Source organism: Lissotriton vulgaris, chromosome 2_1 (assembly GCF_964263255.1).
Source record: "Lissotriton vulgaris chromosome 2_1, aLisVul1.2, whole genome shotgun sequence".
NCBI classification, from domain to species: domain Eukaryota; kingdom Metazoa; phylum Chordata; class Amphibia; order Caudata; family Salamandridae; genus Lissotriton; species Lissotriton vulgaris.
The window spans coordinates 1,800,877,846-1,800,902,282 of NC_141687.1; the positions used below are offsets into that span (position 1 = coordinate 1,800,877,846).

The window sequence follows — 24,437 nt, forward strand, 5'->3', positions numbered from 1 at the left end:
GCCCCGTTTGATCCTCCTTGCCCCCCAAAACCAAGATTGTTTTTGTTACAATATGTGTATTTACTTTAATATTTGCATTTGGAATATTGTTTTGTCCGCAAAAAAATTATTTTATGCACACTTTGATAAATACTACTCTGCCCCCCGAACATATCATTGGTACTCTAGCCTTCCTACATCGGAACCCTGAAACTTGGAATTGGATTGGGTGGTTTTGGAATTTACTTTCTGCTTGGGGTTGGAAAATATGGACAGTTCTATTTGTGATGATAGCCATTATTTTCTCCTGCTATCTGTGTGTTCATTATGGCCCAATGCTCTGTTCCCTTTGTGCTCCTACCTATACTTTATATATACCCACTTAACGAAATGTTTAGAATGTAAAGGCCCACCTAGCAATGGATCAGGATATTAATCATTTTATGAGGATAGATGTGCAGGATAACTTCTATTAATTCATTGCGAATGTTTTCAGCTAATGCTAAAAGGGCTATCTGTGGGAATTGCAGAAATTACCATTAGCATAACATGAAGCCATTTTGTTTGTTGCATCCATTTTAGTTAGCCATGTGCTTCTTCTGTCTTCATTGTTGCCTGCTTTTCTATTCTGTTTGAGTCATCAACATAGTTAACTCTTTCAGTTCTGAGCCAGAGCACTGCGCATGCTCAGAAAGGCCTTGAGCTGCTAAAATGCACCTGTCTTAGTGTGTAACTGTCAGGCTGTTTTAAATGATGTAAGCAGAAATGTCTCCCCTCCTACTTTGTTGTCCAAGCTATATTTGTATGCCCATGTTAGTTAATAACTATTCTTGTATATGCCTGTATCTCCTCTTTGAGTCTCCATGCTTACTCAGCGGTAAATAGGGTATATAATACCCTTGTTTTCTGTATTCTTTGAACTACCTCATACAGTGCCCGAGGGTGTTGTATAGATATAGTCCCACTCATGAGAGGTTAATAAATCTATTATCTTTGATATTACAGCTTCCGTGCCAATCTCTTCTTTGTTGGTTTAAGAACCAGTGGACAGATAAGGGTGAACCCCTGCACCGATGGGCCTCTAAAAAGGCTCATTTCGACACAAGGACGGAGAGAATATGGATAAATGGGGAAAAGGATGGAGAGTATATGGATGAATAGAGAGAAAGGTGGAGAGTATATGGATGAATGAGGATATTGATGCATGCATGCAGATAAAGGATGAATGACGAAAAGGATGAATGATGGTTGGATGTCAAGAATGATGACAGGGAGAAGGGTGAATGGATAGAGAGAAAAGACAGATGGAAATAATGAAGGATGGGAGTATGATAACTGGATTGATAGCAAGAAGGAAAGACAAATGTTGGATGAAAAGGAAATGAAACAAAGCAATAGAAAGAGGATGGGTGGATGATGAACAGAATGGATGGAAAAATCATGGAAAAATAAACACTAATGGTGACAAAGGAGGAAAAGACTGAAATAAGGTTGGTGCCAATGAAAGAAGACAATTTTAAGAACCTTAGAATTCCCTCAGGCTGAGGATTCTTCTAAATGTATGTAGGGTTCACTTGCCTCATCCCTCCGCTCAGGAGCTTTTTGGGACAAGGTTCAAAGTGTGATGTATTTTTTCTGGCTATTCCCATGAATGTGTGATCGTTTGGATTCCACCAAATGTGCAGTTACAGAGGTCATCCATGTTCATGGAAAAACGTTTAGTGCCATTTTATAGTTTGGGCTTGAACAAGGGCTACTCCAAGCCTGAACTTATATTCCAAGCATGCACAGCACAGCAGTGATTTAAGTGTGAGGCAAAACGTTAGGGGGGGGGGGGTCCTAAAAAATGCATGACCTATGGAATTAAGGGCATGGCTTAAACATGTGAACTACATTTTTTCTATTCCTTAAAGTGTGCCTTTCGACTGGGCTTTTGATGCACTATTAGGTAAAACATGAAAAATAAACCGGAACTACCTCAGGGACGCGTAATACTTTAACGTTTTTGCAATATTTGTTCAGAAATTTTAGTTATTTACTAGTAAAGTTAAGGGCATGAATATAGGTCCTAATGGGAGCCTGCTTCAATGTCAATTTTATGTTGCTAATTGCTCTCAGACACGGAGGGACACAGCACACTTAAATTCTGGAGCACAAGCCTTATCTTGTGGAGGCATGGCTCAAACCATACTGCAGAGGGTAGGACCTTACTCTAGTGAGAATCTTACCTAAGTAGGCAGTCAGCAAACTACCCGCAGGCACATTAACCCTTTAAGCTACTTTGTCAAAACTGTGACTATGTAGGCAACACACATATGTCTTTAGCAAGTGCATTAGCTGCCATAGTTACCTTACTATTGATATTATGAATGTATTATTAGCAGGAATTCGTGGAAAAGAAGATTTTGGAAGTGACCTGGGGGGGGGCGGCGAGGGGGGGGGGGGGCATCAAAGACTGTCGTACTAGTTGCCACTAACTAAGCCGGCCCTGTTTGTCTGCCTTCTCTCTATTATCCCGCACCCTGGCTGCTTCCGTCTTCCCATTTTGCAAACATTACTGTATGCTTGTTTAAAATGTGTGTGATGCCCTGAGGAGTATTCCCAGCAAACAGGGACACAGCAGGTATATCTTTCCTGCGCTAATTAAAATGTACCCGTTCAGCATTTCCTGAGCACTTTGGATATGCACTGATGGGGCAGCACCCTAGCTGGTCTTGAGGAGGGAGAGGGAAACATCTCAACTTTTTGTGGAAATACCTGATCCCCAGGCCGCCCCCTACTAACTACACATTGTGTGATTTATGAGGATCTGCGCTGTCACCAGATTTGCCTGTGTGAAGTAGTGACTGGCAGGAGGTGATGTGTGTGTGCGCAGGGAGGGCCAGGCCAGGAAGGGTGGAAGCAACATGAAGGTGGAGACAAAAGCACAGCAACATTGGTGCTTCCCACCCCAAACAGTAAACAAAGCCCAGTGCCTCTGCCAGTACTCATGCAAAGCGCTCACTCGCCGGGCAGCAAACCGAGAATATGAGGAGCCAGCTGCCACATGGGACCACAATGTGCGTAACAATCACTCTTGGAAAAACATATTGAAGCGAGCATGTCCACCCACAAGTAAACAGCAGTATTAAGCAGCTATGACAGAACAGGAATCAGCCCGCAACATTTAAACGCTGAGTTTGTGTCAAAGAGTGGTGGGACAGTGGAAGTAGCGATGGGCGAAAAGCAACTTTAAATAAAAAGTTTGCTAAAACCCAGATAAGGAAAGTAAGAGTAAGGAGACTGTGCTTGGTCGATGCTCCTAAGTCTTAACCAGAAGAGACCTATAGGCTGAGTGAACGACTCGGGCCTAGCACAAAATAGCGACGGAGCAGTGAGTCAATGTTAAGGAGCAGGTGGGAATAAAGTGGTTTTGTTGAAGACAACAGGTCTTACAGACGGCGCATGCACGATGCCTAGGCTCAACCTAAAAAATTACATTAACAAAGGTCAGCAGCTCTAGCCCATTAAGTGCTATGAGTGCTTCGAGTATGGACACTGGAAGGGGGTTCGCAAGTGTCCCAAAAAGAACACCACCTCCCACTGGAGGAAAGATTCTAGGGGTGGATAGTGTAGTGCTGGGGGTGGAGTTTGTGAGGGGTAGTTTAATGGGGTTACTGGGTGACAGTGGGATAGTTCCAAGGAGCCATGTACCCTCAAATACTACAAAGTATAGGCAATGGGTCACCATCAGTGGGCAAGAGGTTGAGGCTCTGAGGGATACAGGAGCCAGTATGACTATTGTAAGGAGTCGGCTGGTTTTCCCAGAGCAGGTAATTCCCCATTCATTCCACCAGGTTGTGGTGGCTGACAACAGAGAGAGACCCTATTCTGTAGCGCTTGGTCGATTTGAGTGTGGGGTGGGTGTTCAGGTCTTCTAAAAGCTACAGTGAGTCCTGACCGGCCTGTGGACTATTTGTTGGGTAATGACCTGGAGGACACTAACTGGAAAGAAGTGCAGCTCAAAGCTCATGTGGAGATGTTAGTTACCTGACTGAATCTGTGCTTCCACACTGTCCATGGCTGCCCAGGCTGGGAGTCAAAAATGGCTGAAGCCTGGTACAATGGCAGACCCAGCTATTAGGAAGAGGAGAGGCAGGGGCCGTGGGAAACCAGCCCCTTAATGTGAGATGGATGGGACACCTGTGGTGGCTGCCTCAGCACTGAGGAGGACATTGCTTCCCTTGGTGACCTGCATGAGCTTACTGGAGGGCCGGTGGAAGGAGGATCCACCAAGGAGGAGTTCTGTAGGGCACACAGGGTGTGCCAGACCCTGGTGGGCATGTGGAACAGGCTGAAGCCTAACCAGCAGGTGATGCCTCTAGTAGTCACCACAAACACTGGTAGGACAATGTACAGTTAGTCTAAGGCTCCTGGGCATAAGAAAGCAAGGGCCCTGGTGGTCCCCCAATGCTACAGGGCATTCCTACTTCAGCTGTCTCACGAAATAATTCCCCTGACAGGACACCTGGGTCAAGACAAGACCTTTGCATGGCTTGTCCCCCACTTCTTTTGGCCTAGGATCAAGAATTCCTCAGATGCGTTCTGTGAGACTTGTGTGACCTGCCAGGCCAGTGGGAAGACAGGGCCGACGCTTAAAGCCCCCCTTAATCCCTTTCCTGTTATTGGCACACCCTTTGAAAGGGTGGGCTTCGACACTGTAGGGCCTATAAATCAACAGACGGCTTAAGGCTACAGGTTTATCCTGGTTCCAGTGGATCATGCCACTAGGTATCCAGAGGCAATCCCTTTGAGAACCATGACTGCACCTGCAGTGACAAAGAGCCTGATGGGGATTTTTACTCAAGTGGGTTTCCCCAAGAAAGTTCTGCCTGACAGGGGCACAAACTACATGTCTGCTTATGTGCAGTCAATTTGGTAGGGGTTTGGGATAACCTACAAGTTCTCCACCACTTACCATCCACACACAAATGGGCATTTTGAGAGCTTCAACAAGACCCTGAAGGGTATGATTAGAGGCCTGCCTGAGGCCTTGAGGAAAAAGTGTTATATCCTCTTACCATGCCTGTTATTTGCATACAGTGAGATGCTACAGAGGGTAGTAGTTTTCAGCTTGTTCAAGCTGTTGTATGGGCACCCAGTCAGAGGACCTCTGAGTTTGGTGAAAGAAGGGTGTGAGCAAGGTCCCAGGAAGGTACCCCAGGATATAGTGAGCTAGATGCTGGCCTTTAGGATCCAAATGGCTACGTTATGGAACCAAGCTTCTAGTAACCTAAAAGCCAGCCAGGAAGTCAGGAAAGCGTTGTATGACAAACATTTTACCACTGTGGAGTAACATCCTGGTCATAAAGTGTGGGTGATGGAGCCAGAAGAACCCAAGGCCCTCCAGGATTCCTGGAATGGGTACCATGAGGAGATTGAAAGAAAGGGTGAGGCCACATACCTGGTGGACCTCAAGACCCTTAGGCAGCCTCATAGGGTCTTGCATGTAAACTGCCTCAAACCACACTTTGAAAGGTCTGAGCTCACCATGCTGTTGGTGACAGATGTATAAGAGGAAGAGGAAAGTGAATCTCTCCCTGACCTCTTGTACTCCATGGAGAAGGATAGGTCTGTTGAAGGAGTAATCCTTTCCCCCACTCTAACTCCTGAGTAACAGAGAGACTGACACTAAGTATTGGGACAGTACTCGTCTCTGTTCTCTCTTATCCCGGGACTACCCACTTGTGTAACCAAGATGTAGACTCAGGATACAACATCCCTGTTAAGAAAAAGTCTTATAGGCTTTCAGATTAGGTGAGGTCCAGCATTAAAGGCTGATTTGTCCAAAATGCTGGAGGTGGGGGTGATAGAACCCTCCAGTAGTCCTTGATCCAGTCCTGTGGTTCTGGTACCAAAAGCTGCCCCACCGGCACGACACATGAACTAAGTTTCTGTGTGGATTAGAGAGGGTTAAATTCTGTGACTACGACAGTTGCTCACCCCATCCCCCAGGCTGATGAGCTGATTGACAGGTTAGGGGCTGCCCATTACCTTTGATCTTACATTAGAGTACTGACAAATCTCCCTAACAGAGGGAGCAAAGAAGAGGTCAGCCTTCTACACTCCAGAGGGTCACTATCAGTTTAGGGTGATGTAATGTAAAGATATATTTATATACTGCGACTATCACTCCGAGGAGCATCTTGGTGCTAATACGGAGACCAGAAATGGAACCCGGAGCTGGTTAACTGCTAACGGTGGAAGATAGGCAATCAAATCATAGTTTTGCAGAGTGTGTCTGGTGCTCCAAAGATCCAGGTTTTAAGTGCCTTCCTAAACAGAGACTCAGATGCAATCTGGCGAAGTTGAGGTGGGAGTTTATTTCATGCCTTTGAGCCGATGACTGTGAGCGATTTTCCTCCCTTCGACACCAATCTGAAGGTTGGAATATTCAACAGATTAAACTTCGCGAGGTAACATAATGCTTAAAGCCTGTTTCATAGATATTGGGGGCCTAGGGAGTGGAAGGCCCTAAAAGTAATGGTAAGGACATTAAACAAAACCCATTTATGAATTGGCAGCCAGTGCAGGATATCTAGTGCCGCAGATGCAGATGATCTGCTGGGCCACTTCAGTACCAGCCGTGCAAGCAGGTACCTGCAACTGCCAATGTTTGCTGTTTAAATGATAGGGTAATATCAAATTGTGTTGCTAGATTCCTAGCCACGTTTATTGTGTTAGGGGGGTGGCATTTTCTGGCACTAAAGTTTAGGCGAGAAATGGTTTTGTTGGCCAAAGGGTAGGATACGTTTTATTTAGAATTACAACTCGGATGATTATTATTCTTCTATCTGAAAGTCGCTGTGAGGCATTTGCGGAGGTTTTCTTCCGCCTGAGTAGTGTCATTGTCAAAGACCAGGATTAGCTGCGTATCGTCCGCATATGAGATGGTGTTTATATTAAAGGACGATATTGGCTTAATCAGAGGGGCCATATAAGCATTGAAGAGGGTCGGGCTGAGGCTTGAACCTTGGGGTACCCCTGATATGAGTGCCTTTTCTTGAGAGTTATATTGTCCTAGCGTGATCACTTGGCGTCGATCTTGCAGGAAGTTCTTTATCCACTGCTTTTAGGGTTTTAGTTATATACAATTGGGCAGATCCTGTCAAGTGTTGGGCTCTAAAACCTGGTTGATTAGAGTGCAGCGCATGTTTTCTCTAAGGATGTTGTGAGTTGGCTATTAACACATTTTTCAGTCGGCTTGCACAGACTAGGTAGGAGCGAGATGGGACGTAGGTTAGAAAGAATCGTAGGATCCGCCACTTGTTTCTTTTGGAGTGGTTTTACAGCAGCAAGTTTCCATTCCATTGGGATCTTGGCTGTGAAGAGCGAGGAATAATATATTATTAATATTAGGGTTCACAATGTCGATGAGGGAGTGTAGCAGAGTAGGGGGGCAGGGAACTTAGGGAGAGCCCGATTTAATGGACCATATCGCCTGGCACGATTCTTCCATCGTGATTGGCTTGAAAGTTGTCATACAAGCTCTGTCTGTGCCTGCAGGAGGGGGGGAAGTCTTTTAAAAGTGTCAGGACTTTTTCTTCAAAGAAATCTGCTATATTATTAGAGGCTCTGAGAGGGAGGAATCTCTTGTTGTGAACTTTTGAGATTTGTAAATAGATTAATTATTTTAAAGATCTCTGTTTGATCGTTATTGGTGGTGTTAACAGCCTCTGTATAATATGCTTTTTTGTGGTTTTTATCAGAGCATGATATTTTCTGCGTGCAATTTTATAGATATTAGGCTCTTTTTCATCGTAATTCCGGTGCCATCTGCGTTCTAACGCCCTGAAGTGGCCCTCCAGTTCTTTCAGGGATTGTGAAAACCATGGAGCAGAAGGTTTCTTTTTAGATGGACTGTAAGGTGAGAACGTCAGGTCGTGCAGCCACTGCCCAAAGAGCTGGTTGTCTGCTATATGGTCTCCTACCACGTTGGGTCTACCCTTGAGGGCTTTTGGAAGGAGGTCTGAATGTCCTATTAGTGCCTTCCATCTAGCCTTGTCCTGTTGTGGGGCCTTGTTGCTATCCTTGATAAGGGGCCTATCCTTTATCAGGATCCTAGAGGGAATTAATTTAGGATCGGTCCATGTTTGAGCAACATGGGGCTTGACTTTGAGGGTATCCAAGTTAGAACAGATACAGTCCAGAGTGTGGCCTGCACTGTGTGCAGCAGATAGGGAACATTGTAGTAGGCCAAGTGCGTCCATTATCTCTTTAAAACAAGTTGCTCCACGATCTTTGTATGAGTTGAGATATAAAGTAACATCGCCTAGCAGAGTAAAATTAGAAAACCTGAGAGCTAAGGCAATAACCATCTCTCCAATATTTTCAAGAAAATCATTATGCGGTCCCAGAGGGCGATACAATAGTGCTCCTGTGAAAGTGGAGTCTGTAACTGAAGGCAACAACTGATGCTCTCTGCTCCTTTCAAGTCTGGTAGCTGATCTATGGTGCACCTAAGAGTGTCACGATAAATAATTGCGTGACCACCCCGGCGTTGTTCTGGTCTCTCTTCCCTCTGAATATGATAACCAGGGGGGAGGGTGTTCACAATGTCTGAGTTGCACCAGGCCTTCAGCCATGTTTCGGTCACAAAAAGGCAATCCAGGATATCATTGACTATTAAGTCATAAATATTAAGAGCGTGCTTACACATCGACCTTACATTTAAAAGGCCACTGTGCATGCCGCTATGTATGCCCTTCTCTTGAATATAGATGCTTGTGTGAGTTTAAAGACCTTTTTACAGTTTTACAGCTGATCGGTCCCTCCCATTTAGCACCATCTAAAGACTGTTGACATTTTGGTAGGACATTATTTAAGGATAGGCTCGTGAGGGGCTGTTGTGGTCGTGGAGAGGCAGCATTTTTGGCCCTGGGCCCGGTCCAGGTGCGGCCGGGCCAGACGGGCTTGCCTTTGGTGCGCCCGCTGCATGCATCCTCTGCGCGTTGGTGCCATCCCCGATTTAAATAGGTGAATGGTAGCAAGCCAGTCAAGAGACTAGACCGTCTCCTTATCCAAAATGGCCCCTCTAATGTGCCACAGGAAGTGAGGATTTTTTAAGTAGGTCGTGTTTAGAGCCTCCCTCCACGCAATCAGCACAAGCTGTGGTGGACCAGGGTCGTGTTTAGACCCTCCCTCCACACAATCAGCACACGCTGTGGTGGACCAGAGTGGTAGGGGATATGATTAAAAACATTTTTTTTAAATAAACCAGAAACGTGCTTTAAAAATGACAATGCAGACAGGAATAGTAATCATTCATGCAAGCAGTCACCTTAGGTGCGATAAAAAAGAAATGTGTTTCTAGACCGGCATAAGACGTAACCCTGCAGCGCGTACTCTGCCGATCACCAAAATACCTATTGAGCAGTTATTCCGCTGCGCGTCGGCGCCATCCCTGATTAAAATAGATGATTGGTAGCAAGTCAGTCAATAGACTAGACGGTCTCCTTATCCAAAAAGGCCCCTCTAATGTGCCACGGGAAGTGAGGATTTTTTAAGTGGGTCGAGTTTAGAGCCTCCCTCCACGCAATCAGCACAAGCTGTGGTGGACCAGGGAGAGAAACAGTCCCCAGAGAGGTAAGGGATATGATTAAAAACTATTTTTTTAAACAACACAGAAACTAGATTTAAAAATGACAATGCAGACAGGAACAGTAATCATTCATGCAAGCAGTCACCTTAGGTGCAATAAAAAAGAAATCTTTTTGTAGACAGGCATAAAAAGTGACCCTGCAGCGCGTGATCTGCAGATTGCCAAAATACCTATTGAGCAGCTATACTTGACCTTTGGAATAAAAAATGCCCCTGCCACCTTCCAGGGGATGATGAAACAGGGCCTTGCTGGTATGGAGATCTTGTGTGCTGCCCATCTGGATGACATAGCTGTCTTCAATAGCAGCTGGAAGGACCACCTTTTTTACCTCCAGGAAGTGTTTCAGGATCTGCAATAGGCAAGACCGACTATCAAAGCACGTAAGTGCCAGATAGGGCAGCGGTCTGTGGTGTACTTGGGACATCTGGTGGGCAGGATAAAGGTGAAACACCTTTACGACAAGATAGAAACCATCATGGCCTGAGTGCCCGTTAAAACCCACACTGAGGTCAAAGTATTCTTGGGCCTCTCTAGGTACTATAGGAGATTTGTCAATGGATATGGCACAATTGTTGCCCCCTTGACTGAGCTGGACTGCAAGCCCAGAAATATGATTTGGAGAGAGGCATGCCAAACTGCATTTGATTCCCTTAAGCAGGCCATGTGCACAGCTCCTATGCCCAGCGTCCCTGATTTCTCCAAGGAGTTTATCATTCAGAAAGATGCCTCAGAGCATGGCATAGGGTCAGAACTATCCCAACTTAATTAGGAGGGCCTAGACCAACCTGTAGTTCCAAAATGGGCGTTGAATAGACAAAACAATTAACATACACGCAAGAGAAGCAAATTGATACCAGTAAACGTACAAGAAATCTGGGTTACTAATTTCTACAGAAAAACACTTCTGCACCCAACCATTTATTTATTTTATTTATTTATGGGCTTGTAACGCGCCGGCATCACACCCGAAGGTGTATCTCCGCGCGGTGCTTGTGAAGAAACAGGTCGAGCAGCGCTCCAACTAGAATAGAGTTGTCTTTAGGCATTTCCTGAAGGCTAGATGACTCGGGCAATCTCTGAGGGAAAGGGGAAGGCTGTTCCACAGACGCGGGCCCATAATGGAAAGGGTGCGAACCTCCCTGTCTGGTCTTGTTATGTCTAGGAACCTGAAGTAATAGCTGATTGCTGGACCTAAGATTGCGGGAAGGGCGGTGGTATACAAATTTCTCGGCCAGATAGTGTGGACCGAGGTTGTGGAGACTCTTGTGCACCACACAGCAAATCTTGAATTCCACCCGTTTCCGGATGGGAAGCCAGTGGAGGGCCTTGAGAAGGGGCAAGGATGGAGTTCTAGGGGGGGCATTGGTCACCAGGCGGGCCGCAGTGTTCTGAACCACCTGAAGTTTATTAAGCACTCCTTCATTGGCTGCTAAGAATAGGCCATTGCAATAGTCCAGGCGGCTCAGAACGAGGGCCTGGACCAAGGTCTTTCTTGTATTGTCTGGTAGAAGGGGGAACACCTTCCGAAGGAGGCTAATGATGTGGAAGCAGGATCCCGCCGTGGTGCTGGCATGATGGGCAAGGGTGAGGTCATGATCTAGACGGACCCCCAGGTTTTTCACCACCTGTTTCGGGGAAGGGGCCTGACCCAGACTGGAGGGCCACCAGTCAGGGGTCCACAGGATTTTTGCCTCTCCGAATAGCATGACCTCAGACTTTCCCACATTACACTGGAGAAAGTTCTTGGCCATCCAGCTGGCGATCGCAGTCATGCCGTTGGAGAAAGCTTGTCTTATCTCCGGGGTAAAGTTTTTAAAAGTGAACAGCAGCTGCGTATCGTCAGCGTAAGAGATGGGCATAAACCCGAAAGACCTCATAATGTTAGCCAAAGAGGAGACATATACGTTAAACAACGTAGGGCTGAGACAGGAGCCCTGCGGGACTCCTCTGGTGATGCTGGCCGAGGGGGAGCTGAAGGAGCCCATATTCACCTTCTGGGTACGCTCGGAGAGAAAGCTGGTGAACCACGCCAAGGCAGATCTATCAATACCAATCTCCTTTAATCTGGTAAGGAGGATGGCGTGGGATATGGTGTCGAATGCTGCGGACAAGTCCAGCAGCACCAACACCACTGACATCCCTCTGTCCAGGGACAAGCGTATAGCATCCGTGACGGAAAGAAGAGCCGTCTCGGTGCTATACCTAGGCCTGAACCCCGACTGAGAGTGGTCCAGACTGCCGGTCTGCTCAATGAAGCTGGAAAGGTGGTGATTCACATGCTTCTCCATCAATTTGCTGATGAACGGCAAGAGGGAGATTGGCCTGAGATTTGTCATATCTGACATGGGGATGGAGGTGTTTTTCCTGATAGGCTTGACCATGGCCTCTTTCCACTCCCGGGGGACCAGTCCCTCGGAGAGGGAGCGATTGATCACCGTCTGAATGGAGGGACTGAGGACACTCCCAATGAGGTGCATGACACGAGCAGGTACAGGGTCCACTGGGCTGCCTGATTTAATAGTCCCAATCAGGGAGTTGACTTGGTCCAAGCTAATCTCGGGGATAGAGGACAGCGCAGCGGAAACAGCGCCGACTATTCCGGGCTGGAGGCTAGAAGAGGGGACCATTTCCTCAATAGGTGGGCTTGCTTGAGAAATGTTTCGATAAATAGAATCAATTTTATCGGCAAAAAACCATGACGTTTATACAAAATTAAACGGGTCAGAGTGTGGGATGACTGCGATTCGATCCCTTAGCAATGTGGGATCATCATCAGGACAACATATAGTGTGCCTAAGACATAACTTGATGGTATCATAGGATTATTAACACCTTTTGAGGTAAGGAGGTTGGAGAAAGAAAAAGAGAGGAACGTAGTTTAAAAAAAATATATATGTTCATTTATAGCCCTTATGTTCATTCAGTCTTCAAACCATTCATATTTAGTGGAGCATGTGAAACTAGACTTAAAATCATTAATCAGGAGGGGTCATGCATATTGTGCATATGGAAGTGGTCTCTAACCAGGCATACTTATGCGATAACAGTGGTATGGTGCGTGATCAACATTCGTGCATGCTGGTGTAGGAAGTGTCCATATTCCATATAAAAATCGGGTGAAATATAGTAGTAATGACAATAAATCTGCTGACTTGTGAAGGAGGGTGAGGGCATCAAGAATGTAAGGATTGTATTACCTATGGACTGAAGGGAAAAGATATGAGCCTGAGAAGTATAGTTGTCGTGAGGTGAAGGTGGAATGAGGAGTAGAGTGTACCTGTGCCAACCCCTAGGGTTGGTCTCTTTTTTGTCAACCAGGAGCTGATTGCGGGCCCGATAGTAGTCCAATTAATTAGAATAATCTGTTCCACCCGATGGGTAGGTTTCTATTCAGCCAGCATTGACTGAATATATGTCCAGTAGTCCTACTGTTAAGACTCAACAGTGAGATCCTAAGACAACAGAGGGAAACCAGTAAAGGTCAATTTGCAAAATAAATGGGGGGGCAAAATGTCTGTAGCTAAAACTGTGAGGGGACAGCATATAATGACACACGGCCTGGGCAAGAGGAGTGTAGATTGTACCTCCCACATAAGTAGCCTTTTAAACCTGTCTCAGGTCTGTCTTTTCTCTCTGAAATAATTTTTATATTGATTTAATCAAGACAAGACAATTTCTGTCATGAAAAAAGTTTACATTGAAATATTTTCATAGATTAAGTCCACACATAAAATGATGTGACACTATGAATCTTTTCTTCTAATGAGTTCCTCGTGAATACTTGTTCCAAGGTCTCATGTTCACATGGACAGTAGGGTTGCTCTTGTTCTCGTTTAACTCCCCCCTCTGATCCCCCACTCCAATAGGGCATAGGTATCTGGAGGAACTAGGCTGCACACACACACTCTGCACACTTAGCATAGGCTGTGCGTAGTAGGGTTTGGTGAGGGACTGGCCTCTGCACAAAGACCTCTGCACATTGCGAAAGCTGTACATAGTAGGGTTTGTTGGTTATTTTAGGTTTTTTTCATTCTTTCTTTTTTTCCTGCGGAACACCGCAAGAGTCTTCTTGAAGTTCGTGAGAACACTCATCGGTTGCGCTGGTTCCCTCAAGATTCACGCAAGAAACCAGCAACCGAAAACAACCATATTTGATTTATTTGACATCGCAGGGCTGTCTCTGTCCAGAAAGATCAGGGGGTCGGGTTACCTCTACACTACCCCCTTATGTATGTATTAATATTATTTTTTAATTTTTTTAATCTCTGCATCCTGAAATGCCAGCTGCAACATTTGTCTTTATATTCTGGCCGCCAATCACAATGCTTGTAACTGGGGAAGTCTAATGGGCCCAACCAATAAGAATGCACATTTTCCTTTTTTTCTCATGAGAGTCCCGCAAGATTCTTGCATTAATCCCGCTGCAAAAGATAACAATACATTTTGAGACATTAATCTTTCAAAAACTACTGTGCAGACATACAAAAAGTATGCTGAGTAAAGATCCCTATGGAAATTTCATGGGGGAAAGTGTTTTGGGAGCCCCCCTTTTTTTGGTCAATATTTGACACATAACTCCTAATGTTTCAGGAAGAAGCTGAGGTGGATGAGCTATTTTTTGGGAAATGTTCTGGAGATTCGTCAAAAGGCACCGAAGATATTATCAAAACATAAAACGTTCTTCTGGCCTAATTGTAACTACACAGTGGTGACCGCCACATGTATAGCATCATAGCACTGTCACTTGTTCTAGAAAAAAATTCATTCATGACATACATGTACTGCGTGAAATATTGTTGTGACTTAGGTGTGGAAAGTTGGCCAATGAATGTGAGAACCAGTCATGCGCTCTGGTCACAGGGTTTCAGACTTGATGCAGCATAGCTGAGGAAAATGAAAGCAAGATGTGTTAAGAGAAGTTCAGAAGCAGGAGGCAGGCAGACTTTGAGTGGTAGAACATGGAGATGGGTGTTAAGTGTACGTGGCGGTGTCTTGCATAAGGGACAGACATCAACTCTGATAACAGCACAGCGGAGAGATTCAGTGGGATATTGGCTGTACCATGATGTGCAAAAGTCATACTGCAAAAACTGGCAATGCTCTGTATTCCAGATGGCTCTCGGTGATTGTGGTAGTTACCTGCATGGGAGCAAATAGGTCTCCATGCTCCTTAGTAAGGCAAGGTGATCTTGAATACTCCTCTTGTTGGTTAGAAGGGCATTCTTGTGATTTGTTGACTTGTGGGACTTCAGTCCGGAGCTGAATCTTCAAGCAAAGCTTGCATTTAAGGCAGAGAGTCTGCAACTCTCTTACAAGAAATATAAGTCCTGCACCATATAGTGCACAATGAAAGATGGAGAGGGACGTGCACGCTGTTGAAAGCTTATGGAGTATCTGGAGAACAGGCCTGATAATTTCCCTTAATGATTAAATGGAATTCTTGATGCTATATTCTGAATCCTTTGAAGGAACTCTAGGAAGACGCCTTTTTAATCCGTTCACTTAATAAGATCCCATTGGCAATAGTTCTGTAATCATCCAGCCTCTTATTAGGGAATAAGGATTTCTTCAGTATTGAGTTGATGTCTGAGAGTTTCAGGTTTCAGGGAAGAATTCGAAGTGAATGCCAGGGGTTCATCTAAACAGAGAGGTCAGAAGACACTAAGAAGATCCTTAAAATCATAGGATGACAGAAATGCCTAGTCCTCATGAATTGTGGCAGCATGCCAGGAGCTCTATGAAGCTGACACAACTGTGAAAAGGAGCAAAGGGCATCAGATGGAGATGGTTGTAGTGGAAAGGAATGGACATATGCATGTGACCACAAGTAATCATCTATTCTCCAAGGTAGGTTTCAAGAGATATTCCTTTTGCTCAAAGGTCTTCAGCTACAGAGACTGATGAGTGTTGTGAGGGGGCTAATGTAGCCGTGGAAGGTGTTGATAATATCTTTAAAAGTCTCTTGGAGCGGCAGTGTATGTAGACAAGAAGCAATTTATCCCTTCTTGGCTTTTCTGATAGATTTCCTTTAAAATCTCAGATGTTGGTTATGTATTTAAATATAAAGTTCATCTGAGCTGTTTCTTTTTTGCTACTCAAGCAGGTGTTTGGATTTGCGCTTGTAAGCTCCTTTGTGTACCCCTTTCAATGCCTTTGGTTATTGGCATAATGCTGTAGTTTAGTTGACACCAAGCAGTGTACAGCAAGCTTCATTCATTTTTGTTTTTATTACATGACCACTCTACTAGACACAGGAAACCAGAAATTAATGCATCATACAATGTCCAATTTTCTTCAGTAAAGTCTACCTTAAAAAGTATACTGTGATAACCCCGTTTACTTAAAAGGAGGCTCACTGTTATTCAAGGTCATGATCAAAATAATGGGAGTAACTTCTGTTTTAAAGCATCATTGACTTGGATAATGTTCTTTTAGAGTTTTCATCTAAGAACACAGACACCCTGCGTGTCATGTGCCAGTCTGTAAATTGATGTTCAAAGCCTAGGAAACATGTCATGCCTCTTGGGTGGTGTCTTAACCTGTGTCACAATTTGCTTGTAGGAGCCCAGATGGTGGTCACCAAATGGACAACGCCTAGTGAACGTGCAGGCGCATTGGGGAAATTTGGACTTTGTATGGGATTGGGAATGATTATCGGATCATCCCTTGGGGGAGTCCTAGCTACAAAATTTGGGTAAGTGCCATTTTGCCTCTGTGAACATTTTATATCATTAAAACTGATCCCCGGCATTGTTGTGTATGCCCTGCTTTTTAACACTTAATCATTAGAAATCTGGAACTCGTCTTATTTATCTATCAGGTAGGCTTTTCATGATCTGTGAGCCGGCGCTTTGACCCGCCTTGCCACGATGATCTCCTATAGCGCTGCTGCCTTGTTTGCTCTTCGTCCCCCCCGAGTGGGATGCAATGCTCTCTTCCCCGGTGGTCGCCTTCTGGGTAAAGGCTGTCCCGTCTGTGGGTGGCGCGCTTCGCCTATGCCAACACCTGTCCCCTCTGTCTCCTCTCTGTCTTGTCACAGTGCCCTCTTGAACACCAGGTCCCTGGCCTGTCACTCGTCGGATATCTGGGATCTTTTGGCACATTCTAAACTATCATGTCTATTTCTGACTGAGACGTGGTTGGGGGCGGGCTCGGAACCAGACATTGCCTGTGCCCTGCCTTCTAACTATACCATCTTAAGGAAAGACAGAGTTGGGGGCAGAGGTGGTGGAGTGGCCTTGATAGTAGACAAGGCCTTGGGGTGTTCGTCCTTCCCGGTGGACAATATTGCAGGATGTGAAGCCCTTGGCTTCAATCTCCATCTTTCGGCCACACAGACGTGTACAGGGATTCTCATCTATAGACCACCGGGCCCCATTGGCTCTTTTTTTGAGGACCTGCAGTCTGCTTTAGCTACACCCTGCATGCGAGTAGAGCACTGCATGTTGTTGGGCGATTTAAACTTGCACATGGATTCAATAACAGACGCTGAAGCGTCCAAATTGCGGGACATCACTACATCGCTGGGCCTCGACCCTTTCATAGATAGTCCCATCCATGTCAAAGGCCACATGCTTGACTTAATTTTTTCTACGGTGCCTATCGAGGTGTCCCCGCCGCTCCCTGTTCTCTGGTCAGACCATTTTTTAATAAATTTTGTTATAATACATGAGTCTAGGACCAGCCAAAGAACACAGAGGGAGAAGACTCGACAGTCTAGAGCATTTCACTTAGTGACAGCTGACATGCTCTCCGATGCGCTATATCAACACCTGTGTCAACTGACAGGGCACCTAGAAGCTGATGTAACTTTGTTGCAGAACTGGTTACAAACAAGATTTGAGAAGTTAGCCCCTTTGAAGGCAGCTAGAATAGCCCCTTGCCATGACTCCGCTCCTTGGTTTACCCCCACACTACGTACAATGCGCCAAGATTGTAAAAAGGCGGAAAGACTCCGGCGCCGTATGTACGATCCTGTGGAGAAGACCAAGTATCGCGATGTTATGAAACTGTATCACAAACAGATTGCCGTAGCCAAAAAGGACTACCTCGAGCATAGAATAGACCAAGCTGATAACACGAGCAGGGAACTGTTCAGAATTGTGAAGGAGTTTGTAGACCCGGCTGCAGGCGCCCTCTCACACTCTCACACGGAAGACTGGATTAGGCAGCTTGCTGACTTTTTTGTCACAAAAATCATAAAGATTCAGGACTCTTTTCCCCCTGTGGCTCTTTCTGTGGATGCCGCTGCCCCAGTTTCCAACTGGAGGTCGGCTTCTACCTCAGAGGTAGAGCCGGGGCCCACACTATCGGTTTTTCCCCAGTTGTCCTGTGAAGCCTCACTTGAGCTACTTTCCCGGCTTCAATCCGGTTCACCTTTGGATGCTTGTCCAGCTAAGTGTCTGGCCAAGGTGGCTTCGGCAGTGAACAGCTTGCTGAATCCCTTGCTCAATTTGTCACTGAGCTCCGGGGTGGTACCTCGAGAATGGAAACATGCACTCATTCTGCCGCTGATCAAAAAACCTCTGTTAGATCCCCTGCAGCTGGCTAACTATAGACCGATCTCCCTCCTCCCTGCTCTGGCGAAGGTGGTTGAGAAACATGTTCAACACACTCTTACCACCTTTATCGAGAATAACAACCTGCTCCACGATTCCCAATCTGGATTCCGGGCTAATTACAGCACGGAGACAGCCCTCGTGGAGTTGACCGACGCCATCAGGGAGACGCTCGATCTGGGGGGAAAGGCTATGTTAGTCATGCTCGACCTGTCGGCGGCGTTCAACACCGTCCCCCACGCAGGCCTCCTTTTAAGACTCAGGGAGATAGGACTGAGGGGGACGGTGCTGGACTGGTTCCAATCCTTCCTAGCCGACTGTCGGCAGGTGATCTGGGCTCCACCGTTCTCCGCGGAAATGCCATCCCTAGAGGTGGGGGTGCCTCAAGGGTCCATTCTGAGCCCCAAGATCTTTAATATCTATATGGCCCCTCTGGCGAGGGTAGCGGAGGCTTATGGGGCCCGGGTCATTTCATACGCTGATGACACTCGGCTCCTGTTTACATGCAGGAAGGGAGAGGTGTTTGACGGCGACAGAATTAAAGACTGCTTGAGTGCAGTTTTCAAGTGGTTTCAGCGGCACAGCCTGAAATGCAACTCAGATAAGTCTGAGCTGCTCTTTTTCGGCTGTGCCCCTGATCCTGGGTGGAAGTCGTGGTGGCCCCAGGATATGTTTCCTCCTGAGACGTTATCTTCCCAAGTGAAAAATCTTGGAGTTGTATTCGATGACGATCTCTCTTTTCGACCCCACATTTTGGGGCTATCGGGGAAATGCTTCGGCATCCTTAAGATGCTCAGGAAATTCCTTCCACTGCTTTCCCTACAATACCGTAAGACCGTAGTCCAGGCGCTTGTGGGATCTAGATTAGATTACGCTAATGCGCTCTTTGCAGGTCTGCCAAAGTACCTCTTGTCCAGACTGCAAATCGTCCAAAACTCGGCGGCTAGAGCCATATTTGGCTTGCCAAGGAGAGCCAGCGCCTCAGTGCTGCTTAAAAAGCTGCACTGGCTATCTATTTCGAGTAGAATTAGGTTCAAAATCCTCACGTTGGCATTTAAAGCCCTTCATTCTATTGGCCCCGGCTACATTAGGAAGCTCATTGCTCCCTATGTTCCGCGGAGGATGTTGCGGTCTGCCGATTTGGCAAAAATGGTAGTTCCTGCTGTGAAACGAGTCCGGATGGGAGGCCGGTCCTTCCAATATGTGGCGGCTCGTTTTTGGAATGAGCTCCCTCTCTCCCTCCGCAAAGCCAATAATCTTTTGGCTTTCAGGAAGGAGCTGAAGACTGTGCTTTTCTCTACATGATCTCCGTGACTGCTGCGTTTCTGCTTTGTGTTTTCTGAGTTTTTTCAGGCCTCTTTGCTAAAGCGCCGGGACACCCCTCGGGGTAGCCGTGCGCTCTAAAAGTACGGCTATAACAAATGAGTTAAACATGGTCCATATTTTTAGATTGCTGGTCTATATAGTACTTCAATGTGGTGTTATGAGAATTTACACAGGAATGTCTCTTGAGTACCACAGTGTAAAATGTTTACCAAACAAAATTAGTCTTTCCTGAAGTACGAAGCTGTTATTCCACACCAGGAGCACCTATTAGCCACAATAATTTATTAAAACGTGTGTTTACCGTTTTTGTAAGGTTACGCAACTCACTGGCAAAAAAATATATGTGCTCTTCTGTCCAGACATAAAATAGTATTGAAGGTTTCAGTTGCTGACTTAGTCCCTTTTAGTTGACCATAGCCCATCTCTGAGTGTTCGAGCCTGTCCAAAACTGCTGCTGAAGACTTATTTTTTCAGAATAAAGATACAATTATAGGTATTAGCTTTTTTAGTAAAAATAAGAGAGTTTCTTTAGAGTTTGTAAAGCAGATGTCTATGCTATACATTTGTGGAGCTCCCCCACCCCCTCTGAATGAATGTTTCTCCACCTCATTTTGAGATGGGGAATCAATGTCTTCCTAGTGATGGCTATTCAGCTGTCTCCACTGTCAGAAGCCCTTAACCAGGCAGTCTTTCGCCACAGAACTCCAGATCCAAGAAGTGGCCTTCCTGCCTGCATACAGGAAGGCGATTGGTATTGATATTATCTTCACAGCAGTGGCAGCTGGTGACATTTGAAAGTGGTAGGACGTTAAAATTTGGTTTGACTTTTATGTAGTGAGCAACTCAGGCAAGCTTAGTGGACAAACGTGGCGTACAGGTTGGATCCTCCTTCAGAAATATTTTTTTTAAATAAGATTGGTAAATGGTGCATTTTAAGGTAAATTAATTTAGTGATGATGCAAGGATTATAAAACTGTGGGAACATATAATTTTGAAATATTAAACACATAAAAAACTGCCCTATATCTTACTGCATGTATGTGTTCAACAGTTACTGTAATGTGTAAATAGTACAATGCAACAACTTCAGCCTTTTAAAGTGTGTGCTAGCCCTGTGTATTGCACTGCATGTGGCATCACCTTTGGAAAAAAAATGTTCTAATCAGGCTTTGGGAAGGACCCACAGCTGTTGATTGCAATCAGTCATATAGAAATATGTGAAGTCAGGTCTTTAAGTGGAATGTAAAATGTGGAGACTCTCTAAAAGGGAACACGTAAAATACATTTCTGTGATTCCCATTGTGTGCCAACCAACCGTTATTTTGGTTTCTCTCTGAGATGTAATTGCATCCGTATATATAACGCAACAACTGACCTACACCTAAAACCTATCAGTACGATTGGCTTTCTCAAAGGATGTTAGCTGTTTAACATAAATGAGTAACAACCAGGATTTGTTATAAATAATTAACCTTCAACATGTTTCAGTTCTGAATTTTCAATAGTGTTGAGGCCTGTGAAAAGAGTTTTGGTCTTCAGTTATGTGTGCTTTATGTTAAATATATGTCCTTTTTCTCTGCACATCTCGTCCATCTGGACATCTTCAACCACCTCTTTCCTCTTCAGCACCCTTTTTTCACACTTCTCCGAATGTTCTTCCTCGTATTTCTCTCACTTCACCACTTACAAACATACACTGAACTTACTCACATTTAAGCAATGTATTTAATTTTGCTTTTGCCCTGTAAATATTTTGCCATCTGTGCAATCCCCTCACACACCTTTTCACAAAGTTGCAAGTACTACTGGAATAAATGAGCATTGATCTGTGTGCTCTGCAGCGAAGCCAACCCACTGACGGGCACTTTGCTTTGGCCTGTGTGTCCGAGCTCTCAATCAAAGCCCCCACACAGCTCAAAATATGCACAGAAACAAAATACAGAAAGAAACAAAACTTGATTAAATAGCAAGCTCTGGAGGAAGATAAAATTTAGTAATACTTGAAATAAGAGAGGAACTTACTCGCTGACATGTATTGCCTTAACGTTTTTAACACTCATTGTTCGTGAATCAATCCATGTTTTTGGCATTGATGTTGTTAAGGGGATGAAGATAGGGCCAGTTGTAATGTCATAATGCAGATAACTGTATACAGTAAACACAAATCTCTCGCTTTGCGCTTGACTCAAATGTTTGGATCAACTTCACAAGGGAACAAGAACCCTGGCCTGTTTGTTTTTTGTTTCAATTTAGCAAGGGAACAAATATAGCAGCTGCATTTCTAACAGGGCCAGCAACATGCAGCCAGGGCCTGGGGTGTCACTGCGGGGGAGGTTAGCGTGGTGAGGGGTCTCACAATTACCATTATCGAGAACAAGGCACCAAAACACATTTGCTTGCAAACACTCCTAAGAATGACGAATGGGAAAGGGTGGGATCTATCCATGCCTGTGAATGACAGATGGCTTCTTCCATGCAGTAAAGGAGAATCCAGTGCCCAAAATCATGATGCTAAAATCGTTACTGACCTATAGTGGACGCTGCCACCGACTACAATGGCAGTGATTCATTATGAAAGGCTTTATAACAGTAAGCCCTGCATCGTGCATCACAGTTCAGAAAGTTGTTTACTGCCTGGCTTCCACTCCTGCTTCAGAGCACGATGGGGCAGGCAGCCTGGTACAGGCAGCCCATACTTAAATGTATCGATTTGTTTAGAGATGCGATGGTATCTCTAAATAAATCGATCTATTTAATATTTGTACATGAATGTGAAGGAATTTCAGGGGGCACAGACCCAGAGCCCTAGTGGAGAATTCGCCCCTTCTTCATCGGTTTCTCATGTGCGTCAGTGCCCGGCAGGGAAAAGAAACAATGACCCTCACCCATAGGGAGAAAACTGCCTGGTGGAAGGGCCATTAATTTTTTTATGTTTCACAAACAAACTCCTGCTTTGGAAGTGTTTTTGTCAAAACAAAAGTGCAGAAAACGTATGCCCTTTTGGCATTCAGCTGATGTGCCCCGCTAGGCAGGCAAGATTTCTAGATATGACGAATGGTCATCCACAAGGAAAGTGGAGGTTAGGGGGCTCTCGTTGCCTCTGGGGGGTTGGCGGGCCACTTGTTAGTCTATGTGAGTAGAGGTCTCACTTCACTTCCATCACTTTTGTAACCATTTGTTTCAAATGTGTGACAGAAGTAGCTAATCAGAGATTTTTTGGTTGAAAGTGTTCATCCCCTCTATTTCCCAAGCCTAAAACCCTAGATGGCAGCTGGTTGAACAAACAAAATCTTTCCCTAGGTGATTGACAAGCAGGGAGGCGGTTACCTTGCTCACCATAAATGACCCCCGCCCCTCCCGTACGTCCCCAGCCTGCCCAGGAAGAGAAAGAAGGTCAAGAAGGCATGGACCCTTGATGATACCTCAGTCTCTGGTGAGCTATGGGGCTCATCAGCAGCTGGATTAGGGCCCTGACCTCCGGTCTGGTGCCATCTCTCTCCCCAGCAGCTCCGCAGTGCTGTCGCCGCAGTAGCAAGACCTCCTCCCTTGAGGGTTTGTGCCTGCTGCCATTCTCCAGCCCCAGCGTTGTTCCAGCCTCATCCAGCACCTCGCCTGTTTGGGACACAGTATTTCCCTACCCCGATTGGTGACTCTGCTCCACCAAGTTCTATTAATTTAATTAATTAATTAAAGTAAGTTTTTGACCGCATTTTTGGCCGGTTTTCCCACCGTTACTTGCCCCTGCGGCCCCTCCCCCCTGGACAGCCCTTGCTCCCGCCTCCCAGCTCCTCGTCACGCCCCCTCCCCTATTTTATGGCAGCCACTGCGCGATCACGCAGCAGACGCTCGCAGTGGGCATGCTGCAGGCTGTAATAGGTCCTTAATGTACCTTAGCGTAATTGTTAGCACCCATGAACCCTTTGCCCTCCTCCCATCTTCCTCACACCTCCTGCAACAAACTCCAAATTTTCTTTCTGCCCAGGGCACTTTCTCTAGTCAGTCTGATTTAGGGCCAGCCCTAGTGGGAATGTAACTAATGGGTTTATGAACGGAATAAATCTGGTTATCAGATCAGCAATGCTGGCCCGATCGGGAGATGCCATAACTGAAGTGAATGTAGTTTTCTGGATATATCCTACCACTCTCTACAGCAGGACTAGGATGAAGCCTAAGAAAAGGCAAAATAGAAATCTGCCTTTGTTCTCAAATGCTTAAAGGCTACTTTTGCTCTCTGAACTCTGGGCATAGTGTTTTTAGCTGCCTTTAATGACTCGACTGTTGCGTGGTATCTTTTCAACTTCCAGTATCACAGACAACATGTTGCTTGGCAGTACACCACTGATAACAGGAGATGTCAAGTGTTCTGCACTTCACCATTGAGCTGAGCATGGAACCCAAGGCCAAGGAGCCATGAGTGGGTAATAAGACCAGACTTAAAAGCAGAAACGCATAGGTGCAGTTATGGGTGAAACTCAGTGGTCCTCCTTGTGAAATGCCTAAAGCAAATTCATAGGTAAAGAGTTGGCTAGCAAAGGGGAGACAGTCAGCCGATGAATGATATTGTGAGCAGCCCCAGCAAAATTGACGCAATCAATATCTTATTGGATGTTGGGAAGTTCTGAAATACATTTCTAATTATTATTCCTGCCTACAATAAATGTAAATGATATGCATTGGCACACAGAATTGTAACTTCACTTCGTGAAGTGTTTTAATGCTTCTGATAAATAACTAACTTGGTTGCTCAGTTAGTTTGTCTAGTAAGACCATAAACCTGTGAGACACAGGATTTGCGATCCAGTTGATTTAGACCATACTTTTCATTTCATAGGCCATGCCCCTTGGAAAAGACTCCTAGTCACACCTCTTCGAGGCATGCCAATTTTAGAGCCCCCGCCCACCCCCGAACCCCTTCCCCACTTTTCTGGTCTTAC

At 45.5% G+C, this 24,437-nt stretch overlaps 1 protein-coding gene across 1 annotated transcript in view; it reads left to right on the forward strand.

The window, feature by feature from the left end:
* Nucleotides 1-24,437, forward strand: part of SLC67A1 (solute carrier family 67 member 1) — a 904,035-nt gene that overhangs the window by 151,012 nt on the left and 728,586 nt on the right. Inside the window, exon 5 of the mRNA XM_086957851.1 lies at nt 16,181-16,313. Within this exon, the coding sequence (XP_086813977.1) occupies nt 16,181-16,313 (133 nt within the window). The remainder of the gene's footprint in view (nt 1-16,180; nt 16,314-24,437) is intronic.